General features: G+C 35.6%; 1 protein-coding gene across 2 annotated transcripts in view; it reads right to left on the bottom strand.

The window, feature by feature from the left end:
• Ubr1 (ubiquitin protein ligase E3 component n-recognin 1) overlaps positions 1-12157 on the bottom strand; it is a 173725-nt gene that overhangs the window by 33386 nt on the left and 128182 nt on the right. For both annotated transcript variants that reach the window (XM_063249551.1, XM_003475450.5), the window contains exons 34-37: positions 11731-11824; positions 8772-8920; positions 5479-5534; positions 4029-4125 (exon numbers count right to left, since the gene is read on the bottom strand). In XM_063249551.1, coding sequence (XP_063105621.1) covers positions 4029-4125; positions 5479-5534; positions 8772-8920; positions 11731-11824 — 396 coding nt within the window. The remainder of the gene's footprint in view (positions 1-4028; positions 4126-5478; positions 5535-8771; positions 8921-11730; positions 11825-12157) is intronic.

The following is a 12157-nucleotide window of genomic DNA, read 5'->3' as shown; positions in this document are numbered from 1 at the left end:
TTGGGATAGAGTACCACTCAGTAAGTGTGATTAATATTGGCTATATTATTAAATAGACTGAAATAACCACAAGGGTTTGCCATTAACTTGCGGTGTGACCCTAACAAATCATTTGCCATTTCTAGGTCTCATCTGCTCATATTAAACATTTTTAGAGGTAAGTATAGTGGCCCAGGCCTGAAGCAGAGGACTGGAAGATTGAGCCAAGACTGGACAACTCAGTGACTTAGTGAGAGCCTGTCTCAAAATAAAAAATAAAGGTCTGGCATGTAGCTCAGTGTGAAGAGCTTGGATTCAGACACCAGTACCATCGTAAGAAACAAAAAAATTCAGTACTATTTTTGATATATACACACACACACATATATACTTTTATTTATTTATTTTTTTGAGACAAAGTCTCCCATGTAGTGCAGGCTGGCTTTCATGACAATCCTCCTGAGTGCTGGGACAAGTGCTTGATATATATATATATATATATATATAAATATAAATTTACATATTCATGACACTACTTTATTTTCTTCTCTGGATCGCAACCCACTTTATTCTCTCTCTTCTCTCTCTCTCTTTCTCTCTCTCTCTATCCCTCCCACTGATACCAGGAAGCAAACCCATGACCTTGCACTTGCCAGGCAGGCACTGAGCCACTAAGGTTTATCCCTGACCCTCATTTTATTCTTTTTTTTGTCTTTTTCCTTTTTATTGGTACCAGGGATCGAACTCATGACTGCCTGCTTGCAAGGCAGGCGCTTATGCCACTGAGCTAAATCCCCAGCCCCCCCTCATTTTATTCTTATAGTACTTAAAAAAAACTCTTAACCCCTTGAGAACTGATTTCCATCACCTTTTTAGTCAATGGAATATTCTGTCATTGAATTTTCTTAAAGATGATTCTGAAATGTTTTTTTCTGGTTACTGAAAATACACATTTTAAAATTCCGTTGAGCTGGGCATAGTGGCTCATTCCTGTAACAAGCACTTGGGAGATTGAGGAAGGAGGATCACCATGAGTTTGAAGCCAGCTTGGACTACACAGTGATTTCACACTGAACTACAGAGCAAGACCCCGTTTCAAAAACCTTTAAAAAGTGGTATGAAACCAGAAGTCCACTTTAGCAGGCTTATTTTCATTTTATCTACTGCCTAAAAACCACTCCTTTATACTAAATTAAATATGTCAGTGAAGTTTATGCAATAAAGCAGGGAAAATATGGGCCTAGGGTAAAACTTGGGCTCAAATGTTAGTTCTGTTTCATACTAGGATTATGACCACAAACAAACCATGTAACTTCCCTGTGCCCCACACCTGCCCTCATAAAAGAGATAAACAGGAATAATGAGGACTTGAAGAAAAGTGATCATATAATAAGAACATAGCACACTGTCTAGCAGAGTCAGCAGTGGGTGCTCTTATTGGTGCTGCACATCAACATATAAAATAATATTCATTACCTTACACACAAAATAGCTCTTTATTCTGGAATTTCTTTCTTTTTTTTTCTCAAATTTTTTCTTATTCACTTAGTTCAGGCCAGCCTGATTCCTTTCCTAACTCCTCACTATATTCAGGATAAATATTACTTCTACCTTTTCTTTCCTTCAATCCAAGCCTACGTATGATATCAAACTAGTCTTAAAAATCATTTTTGAGGGGGCTAGGGATTTTGCTCAGTGGCATAAGTGCCTGCCTTGCAAGCGCGTGGTCGTGAATTTGATCCCTGGTACCGGTAAAAAAAAAAAAAGAAAAAAGAAAAAATCGATGTTGAAAACTTCAAAAATTTCCAATATCCAAAGAATAAAGTTCAAATTTCTTTTTTTTGGTACTGGGGATTGAACTCATGATCTCACGCTTGCCAGGCAGGTGCTTAAGCCACTGAGGTAAATCCCTAGCAAGGGGGCTGGGGTTTAGCTCAGTGGCATAAGCGCCTGCCTTGAAAGCAGGCAGTCGTGAGTTCGATTCCCGGTACCGATAAAAAGGAAAAAGACAAAAAAAAAAAAAAAAAAAAAAAAAAAAAAAAAAATCCCTAGCAAATCCAAACTTCTTGCTGGATCATTTAATATCCTATTTTTATCAAAGTGAAATCATGCTTCTCTATATATAGGTATAAATACTCTTATCAAACATGTTTATTTGAATATACCACATGCTTTCTGATCTCCTTCATCTCTGTTCAAATTATCCCTGCCATTGGAATGCTGTCTTTTCTCCTTTTAGCTTATTTCTGATGCACCGTTCTCTTCCTTTTCTCAACTTTTAGAGTATGCATTTGCAAAGTACACACTGGGCATTTGGCTATTTATAATGTGCACATTTATAAAGGTCTGGTTCTTTCACTCAATTTTAAGTCTTATCATGGAAGTGACTGTATTGTATACTTCTTTCTACAGTTTATGGTCCCGACACTAGTAAAAGTATTGGGATCATAAACTATGGAAATTATTTTTCATCTGTAGAAATTAGTTTATTATGGCTGAGGATAAATAGCTTAGCGGCATAAACATCTGCCTGGCAAGCGCAAGGTCTTGAGTTTGATTCCTGGTACTAAAAAAGAAAGAAATGAGTTCATTAGAAATTATTAGTACTGATAAACAGTGATAGTCATCTTAGTCTCTGTCCTTTGTGATATTCCTGCTTTGATGTTTGCCTTGAGTTACACATTATAAACCCCATAATGTAAAGTGCAGAGTAGTGAAACTATCTAGAAATCCTAAGTAAATCAAAATGTTTAAATGAGGATTGAAATGAGATAGCTAAAGATTAAAAAGCAAAATATAAATATACAAATATGATAAACTTTGATCATAGGAAGAGGTCCTACAAACCGAAAGACATGTACAACATATAGAAAATTTTGAGTCTATAAAACTGATTAAAAAGAAAGAAGAAAATAGTAACAGAAAGAAGGAAAAAAAGGAAAAACTTGTGAGAGAATAACTTCAATATTATATTCTTTCTCTTTCTTCCTTCCTTCCTTCCTTCCTTCCTTCCTTCCTTCCTTCCTTCTTCCTACACTCCCTCCCTCCCTTCTTTCCTTTCTTCCATACCAGAAACTGAACTCATGACCTTGCTTGCGCTTGCCAGGCAGGCTCTTGGTCACTGAGCTAAATCCCAGGCCCCAATATTAGATTTCTAACAACATGAACTAATTCAGGAAATAGCTGAAAGTTAATTTGAAAACATGAAAGCTTAGGACATGTTCTGCTGAGCGCCAGGTAACAACTTTGGACAGAGCTATGGAGTCCTCACATCACCAGAGTGGGCAGAACACCTTCTTATCAAATTTCTAGGGAGTTTATGGATGTTAACAAGGAGGAAAGTTTCCTGCCTCAACAGATTTTCAAGGTAAAGCTGCTGCTCAACTTTGTTAGAAAAAAGTGACCCCTAGTTAGCAGAACACTAGCTTTAAAGCTTAAATAACCTAAATAACTCTTTTTTTGTAGAGTGATATCTGGGAAGTATAAGCTAAAAGTCCTATCTGTGACATTTTAGATATAAGAATAAATCAAATTACAAGGAGCCCTGTTTGGGTTTAGGGGGAGACTTTGTTACAGGCTTCAAATGCCTAAATGGAAATGCATGTTAACAAATGCAAGCAAAATCATTCTATGTTCGTGGAACCTTGTGTCCTTTTTGTTTTTATATGAATTGAGAGCATCAGATGAGCCCATATGTAAATTTCTACCTTGTTAGAATGCAAGAAAATCAGAAAAATTAGATATATTTTAAAATGATCTATCTAAGCGATTTGCCTAAATAAAGTGTGTATATACAAATGTTAGTGGTTGTGGATTCTAGTTTGATAAGGAATACAAGCTGAAAACATTTGGAAAATATCTGGTTTTTAAAATAAAATTGCAAGTGTTAGAGAAGCAGCTATACATTTTATTTATTTTTGGTAAGACTCCAGTAGGCAGTAAGATTTTACCAGTGCTCAAAATGAGAATAGCATGTTGCTTTCTAATAAAAACACAGTGCCAGAAATGCAGTAGAAAAATACAACACAATAATTCAGAAAAGACCTTACCTGATAGGAGACGAACCAGATGTTTCTGTATCAGGACCTGAGAACAGGTAACTCTCTGTGCAACTGCAAACTGCATTAATGCTTTCAGGCCATTGTGCTAGATTGTAAGAGAGGGAAAATAATATTATATGACCATCACTATTAAAAACAACACTAGGCTGTCAGAATTAGTTACAGAATCATTATATATTTTACATTCAAATTATAATATTCTATTTTTTTTTGAGACACAGTCTCATTTTGTAATTCAGGTTTGCCTTGAACTCACAATCCTACTGCCTCAGTCTCCTGAGTTCTGGGATTGAAGGTATGTACCTAACTACAATAATTTTCTTTTCTGTCTTTTTGAGACAAGGTTTCACTATTTCAGGCTGGCCTCAAATCTGCAGTGATCCTCCTTGCCTCAGCCTTTAGAGTGCTGGGATTATAGGTGCGTGCCACTATGCTCAGCTATAATATCCTTAATACCTGAAAGGTTTTAGGGTCTTAATAAACGTTTAATCAATATTTTCATGACAAGTATTAAAGAGCAACTTGATTTTCATTTAAATGTTCATTTCATTCAGTGTCCTTTGGTCTGGTTGTATTGATCCTGTGCTAATGTATTTCTAGAAATTCTATATGAAAACTTCTGAAAAACTGAAATGTATCTGATTCTCAAACAGCAGGATGGAAATTACAGGAAAGTGCATTATAGACTTAGTCCTGTGTCAGGTGTCAGAAAAATAAGACAGAGCCAGGCATGGTGGCACATTCCTGCAATCTATTATATGGGAGATTGAGGCAGGAGAATTGCTGTGAGTTTAAAGCTAGCCTGGGATATACAGTGAGTCCTTGTCTTGAATAACACATACACACGAGAGAGAGAGAGAGAGAGAGAGAGAGAGAGAGAGAGAGAGAGAGAGAGAGAGAGAGAAAATGGCTAGAAGACATGGTCTAGAAATCCCTCAACTGCCTATTTTGTCTTCAATGAGGCTACTGAGCTTTCTTGAGGATGGTTTTCCACAGCTGCCTGTAACAACAAGGCTTAGGCTTGAGGCACGAGTATACTCCTGGGCCTCAATCAGTCAATGCAGTTTCCCTCTTAAATTCAGTGTGATGATTTGTGAGGAGGTAAGGCAGCATCAACACTTGCTTTTATACAACAGTGCAAAATCAGTGCAGCAGGAAAACCAAGGCGATACCAGGCTACTATTTGGCAAAGGACAGAGAAGGGGAGAAAAGTATCACCTGAAACACATTCAACCATTGATGCTGAGTAAGCTTTGGATATGCACAACTGACTGTTCCATTTTTCATGATATTGAAGCAGCTCCTTTTTTACCCTAAACAATTCTGTTACTCTATTTAAAAAAGGTGAAGTTTTAAAAAATGATAAATTAACTATGTAATTCCTTTAAAAAAAAAAGTCATTCCAAAAAGTATGTGAATCCTGCTGGAACATACATACCTGCCTATTTTGAAGTGCTCCAAAAAGAGGCTTTCCTTCATCTCCCAATAGGTTTTCTTAAAATATAACAAAAACATAAAAATGATAAATCCAGAGTTCATCTCCCAATAGGTTTTCTTAAAATATAACAAAAACATAAAAATGATAAATCCAGAGTACTGCTACAGTTGTATAGTGTTTTTAGCTTCTACTAGATATTCTTTAATTATATTTTTGATCAGATAATTTGTATTTTACCTATTTTACCACTTCAAAGTCAGTGCCAACATTTTCTAAGTTTTGAGAGAATATTAGAAAAGCAAATGTAGACAACTTATAAATTACTACACAAATAATACAGATCCTGTGGCAATTTTTTTTTTTTGTCTTTTTGAGAAGGGGTCTCGCTATGCAGTTCAGGCTGGCTTTGAGCTCACTTTGTAGCGCAGGCTGGTCTCGAACTTCCAAGGATCCTCCCACCTTAGCCTCCTGAGTGCTGGGATTACAGGTGTGAGCCACCACGCCCGGCTTCTGTGGCAATTTATAAAGAATGTGTAGAGCTGGGTGTGGTGGCACATGCCTGTGATCCTAGCAGTCAGGAGGCTGAGGCAGGAAGATTGCCATGAGTTAGAGGCCAGCTGGAGCTACACAGTGAATTCATTGCCAGCTGGACTACACAGCAATATCCTGCTCAAAAGACAAAAACAACAAAATAACAACAGCAATTGAAAAAGAATGTTTGGGAAAAACATGGCAGACTGGTTTGTTTGTTTGTTTGGTTTTTTTTTGGCTTTTTAACTTACTTTTATATACAAAATTTTAAAAAGTATTTTTTGTATATAATCTATTTCACAGAATACGTATAAGCAACTTTATTGCTCTTTTAACTAAAGTTTAAAAATAATTACAATAAATGAATAGAAAAATGAAGATGAAATTGCAAATAGCAAAACAGTGGAATTGGGTGGGGGGTAACCAGGAATAGAACTCAGGACCCTGTGCTTCCCAGGAAGGTGCTGTGCCACTGAGTTATACCTCCAGTCCAAAACATGGAATCTGAAATACTTTTTGCTTTGCTGGCCAGGATATTTATTGCTAATAATTTCATTTTCACAGATCTTTGGCAGTAGATATATCTCTGAACATGGAAAGTTTATTTTATGTTTTTTATTTTTCTGAATGAACAGTAATAAAGGCTAATTTATTTTGATTCCTAATCTATTTCCTTATGACAACATATCCAGTACAGTTTTCATCATCCCCAAAAAGAATAAGATAAGTTAGCCAGTTACACTAAAAATAAAGCAGATTTTCCCACAAAAATAACTACGTGAGGTAACATATTTGTTAACTAGCTTGGATGATCCTTCCCACAGTATATATACTGTTCTTCAAAACATTATGTTGTATCCAGTACAATTTCATTTGTCAACTAAAAAAAAAGTCTCAGTGGAAAAAAAAAAACTACAGCAAACACAAGGTAATATTATACTAACAATCAGAATCCAGTTACTACACTACAGTACAATACATGCAGACTCAGTACAATCGCTAGTGAATTTCTTATCTCCTTTTTAATATTCAAGGGCTAAATATAAATGCCTGATTCCTTATGCTTGTTTTCTCAAAGATAAAATGTGAAGTACTGACTAACCATCATTACATTTCTTATCAATTTGTTCAGATTCTATTCTATTTAAATCTCATTTTTCAAAAAAAAAAAAAAATCTCATTTTTCCAGTTTCTCATTTTACTTATTCATGGTAAATATAAACCACTATATTATCCTATACCCATGATTTAAGTCCCAAAAACTTTTGGCAATGACTCCTAAAATCTGTTCAGAAACTGATATAGGAAGGTTTGAGGCACAAAGTGGCTCTGTGCTACTTAATTCAAATTATGAAATAAATGTATTGTACAAAAATATATATAGTGAAGAAAATATAGTAGACACCATTAAAAAGATAAAATTATATAATGGAAAAGGGAGATCTAAAGTGACTTAAAGATGATATAAGAGAATTATTGTTCTTAATGTCTTCTATACAGTATTATATTTTATAACTATAATAAGCAAAGTTGCTAATTTAAAAACCTAAGAGAGGCCAGGCAGGGTAGGGCACACCTGTAATCCTGGCTACATGGGAACCTGAGATAGGAAGTTCTCAAGTTCAAGACATAGGCAATTTAGTGAAATTCTGTCTCAAAATAAATGAAAATGGCTGGAGTTATAGCTCAGTGACAGTATTTGCGTAGCATGTACAAGGCCCCTGGGTTCAAATCCCCAGTAGCAGAAAAAAGCAACAATAAGGAAGAAAGCAAAAAACCTAAAGAGATCCTTCACTGCTTTGCTTTTCTAGAGAAAATTTCCAATATCAAAAAGTGTTTTGTTTTTTGTTTGTTTGTCTTTTTGTTAGATAAGGTCTCGCTGTGTAGTTTAGGCTGGCTTTGAATTTGCAGAGGGGATAACAGGCATGTCCTACCACCCCTCGTCCTAGAAAACATTTTGAAAGAAAGCTTTCTTTCAGGCCTTGTTAGTTTCTACTTGCTAATCTGTCTCTTCTGATCATCTCAGACTTATTTCCTTTCTTCTGGTAATGTTTTTTTAGGTGATTCTGATTTCCATTTTTAGTAATAAAGAAAAATTTCTGCAGATTTCTGAGTTGATTCTTCATCTGGTAGCTTTTATATATGTGTGTGTGTGTATACAGGTTTTTTTTTTTTTTTTTTTTTTGAGACAGGGTCTCACTATATAATTCAGGCTGAACTTGAACTCACTATGTTACTAACCCAGGCTGGCTTCAAATTTGTAGTGCTTCTTTTGTCTCAGGCTCTCGAGTGCTGGGTCTATAAGTATATGCCACCCTACCTAGCTTAATTTGTCAATTATTTTTAATTTAGTATGCTTTGTATTAATCCTTTAAAATTTTGACAGTTTAAACAATTACTACATGTTTATAGTACATAATGATTACAATCACTGTGAGGAATTGGTACAGGTATATATAACGCATCTTAATTCTTTTATTCCCCTTCTCTGCCCTCTGTGCCTCCTACCCTCCGCAAAGATCAGATTCATTTCCTCTAAAATACTTTTAACTTATGTTGCGTGTGGCCACTATGGTAGTTAATAAGAGATCAATGTAAAAATTTTCAAACCTAATAGAAATAGATTAGACTACAATACTGAAATACTAGTAGGCCTTGAAACACGTCAAATTGTGGGAGAAAAAATTGAAGAAAGAACATTTGGGCAATCAGTGTTAATTCTGTTTCATGGAAACATATAAGTCACTTTTCTTAGGTTTTACCAATTGCCTGGATAGTGAAAGCACATGTGCTCCACGTCATCATGGGGACACGAGGATCCATTTCATCAGGAGGCACTTTGAGTCCAATTCTATACACTGTTGTGGCAAAGAGAATGACCATTTCCTTGATACTATTAGAATACTTGATCCTAAAAATAAAACAAGGAAAACTTATATAATAATCTTGTAAAGAACATCAACTCCATGCCTGTGGATTCCACACACTGGCTGTGGTCATTCACCAATTCCAAGTTGGCTCTGCATTTTGTTTCCCCTTACATGGGGCAGCAGAGGTGCCAAGCCAACTAACCAACCAACCAACTAACCTGACTGTTGACAAAGCCATGCCTGGGAAGAGAAGAGGAGATGATGCAGCAAGCCATTGCCAGGACATAACCATTTGCCAACTCCCAGTTGGTTTTACATTTTTCTTTCCCTTGAAAAAGGGCAGCAGAGGTGCAAATAACCAACTGACCTAGTCCTGGATGAGACAATCACCTAGAAGGAGAAGGTAAGGTATCTTCCCCAACAGTTAAAGACATCCTATTAGAGTGCTATACAACTACCCATGTTATAACAGCACAATTCATAACAGCTACATGTTGGAAGCAGTTATATGTTCATCAACAGATGGAGAATAAAAATGTGATACTGAAACACAATGGAGCACTACTCTGCCATAAAGAAGGACAAATTTGAGTCATTTGTAGGAAAAGGAAAGTATCTTGAAACCACATTAACTGAAATCAGGCACACAAGCTTAAATAGCACATGGTTTCTTTTACATGAGAAACCCAAAATATAAGTAGAGCAGAATATAAGACAAATGATAGAAAGTAGGGAGATTGATTATTCTAAGTGGATACATCAAGAGATGGAGGGAATGAGGAGGGAGATGAGGAAATGAAAACAGATTTTAGATGTGTTATGTAGAGGTCCCAACTTCCCTCAAGAATGTAATGATTATGTACTGCAAATGTAATAAAAAACAAAAAAACTTCAAAACCCAGGCACCTAAAAAATTAGTAAGAGGGCTACTTCTTAAGAAGTTCTGTGAGGTATCAAAGCAATCGAACAATTTTAACTCCTTTTGACATAATTGTTCTTTGACAGAGCCAAACTAGTACCTCTATAGAAGAATTATCCAATGAAACAAAATAGGACTTTGGAAAGGCAGAACTTACAGTTAAGAGATCACAGCCAGAAGTGTTCAGATTCAAGTAAGAGATACAATGGGCAGATAAGGATTAAAATTCAGAGGAATCAGATCTGCTCTAACAAGTTTTGGGGTTTGGAAAAGGGACCAGGAAGTACTATAGCGTTGATAGTGGTTGAATATGTCTATGTTTGTGTGTTCATGTCCTTGGTACGCATGTCAGATAAGACCATGTAGTACTTTCAGTAGTAAGGGGCAGTTGAAATACAGAAGAGTTAAAATTAGTAAAAAGTATTCTCGATTACCATCTTCATAAAATACTAATATTCAGTTAGGGTACATTATATGTTTCGATGAATCATCATCATGTACCTTTCTAGTAAGTTTAAGAAGTAGCTGCAGAGGCCACTGTTTCAGGCTCACATCCATGAAAACTTAGGAGTATATTGGGGTTAAAAACTGAGACTATTCAGAAAGTAACAGCATCCAAAAAGAACAACTATTACCAAGAAATCAACCAATAACAAACACTGGGGGGGGGGGCTGTGGGGAAAAAGGAATCCTTCTTTACTGTTGATGTAAGTGCAGACTGGTACAACCACTCTGGAAATCAGTGTGGAGATTCCTCAAAAAACTAGGACTCAAGGTTCCATTTGATCTCGCCATTTCCTCCTGGATACCTTCCCACAAGAATTGAAAATATCATACTACACAGTGATATATGCACACCTATGTATATACTGGCACAGTTCATAATAGCTATCGCTAAATCTTAGGAGAGAGCCCCAAGTGCCCATCAATTGGTGAATGGATAAAAAAGATAATTTTTTATACAATAGAGTATTACTCTGAAATAAGATGAATACGCCTGACACATTTAAATGGATGCATCTTGAGACCATACTCTTAAGTGGAATAAATTGGACACACATGTGTAAATATTGCATTGTTTCTCTGATGTGAGAAACCAAAAGTGTAAATAAGGACAAAAGATATTATGAAACAGGATGAAAATGTTCAAATGGGAAGGGGAATTATGGAGAAGGGAGAGGGAAAGGAAGAAAGGGAAAAGAAAAAAAACCAAGAAAGCAAGGGAGAAATGGAAACAAACTTATAAATAAGGAGGGGAAGAGGGGCTCAAGGGAGGGGAATAGAAAAAACAGAATCAAGTTATGTCATGTAAAAGTACAAATTATAAGATGAATTTGAGCATCATATATATCTGAATTGTACCAATAATTTAAAAAAAATAACAGCAAACTAGATGAAGATTTAAGTGAAATCTCTTAAATTTTGGTCTTCTTGAGGCATTTTGTGTTTTTATTTGTTTATTTGTTGTCTTTAGGCAGGTCTCACTATGTAATTCAGGCTACTCTTGAACTTACTGTTTAGCCCAGGCTGGCCTCAAACCTGTAACAATCCTCCTACTTTGTTTACCAAGTTCTGAGATTTTAGGTGCACACCACCATGTCAGGCTAAAATTGGCATTTTTTTTTGGTTGATCAAAATGGTTATTTAGAGGATGGTCTAGCCTAGTACATAGTGCTTTAAAATCACAAAGGACTTATTATTTTTGGGCTGGGTATACAGCAATATGAAAGAGCACTTGTCTAGCATTTGAGAGGTCCTGGGTTCAATCTCCAATAATACATACACGCACACAAGTAAAATTTCATGGAGAAGGAAATTAAAATGGGATAAAAGAATAATTTTATAAATAATAAAGGAAGAACAGTAAATATAGAACAGTTCCTACTCTTTAATTTTACAACCGTATAAAAACATAATTAATCAGATACTTACAAAGACTGAACTCCAAAACTCAGGATAGAATGAAACTCCAAAGTAGAATCTCCCATCCCTTGATCAAACAATATAGGAATGACTGGGTTTTCTCCTTACATATTAAAAGCAAAAAGAAAGAAAAATCATTAATGTGTTTAATCAGACATTTTAGTTTAGCTTTTAAAAGTATATGTTATAATTTTAGAAAATTCAGAAAATGTCACTAAGCAATGAACAATCATCTTTATTTTCTCTATCTGAGTAGATAACCCAGATAACCACTGATAAAATTTGGATGATATTATTCTTTTCTGTATATGAATATCATATGTACAGCTTTTGAAAAATGACAGTAACAAGTTAGACATGGTGGTACATGTCATAATCCCAGCAGTCTGGGAATCAGATGCAAGAGGATTGCCAGTTCAAGCCTAGCCTGGGTAAT

This window comes from Cavia porcellus, unplaced genomic scaffold, assembly GCF_034190915.1.
Source record: "Cavia porcellus strain 051 isolate PalLab524CR breed Dunkin Hartley unplaced genomic scaffold, mCavPor4.1 scaffold_6, whole genome shotgun sequence".
Classification (NCBI taxonomy): domain Eukaryota; kingdom Metazoa; phylum Chordata; class Mammalia; order Rodentia; family Caviidae; genus Cavia; species Cavia porcellus.
Note: the sequence above shows the minus strand (reverse complement) of the source record. Positions and strands in the feature narration are given on the sequence as shown.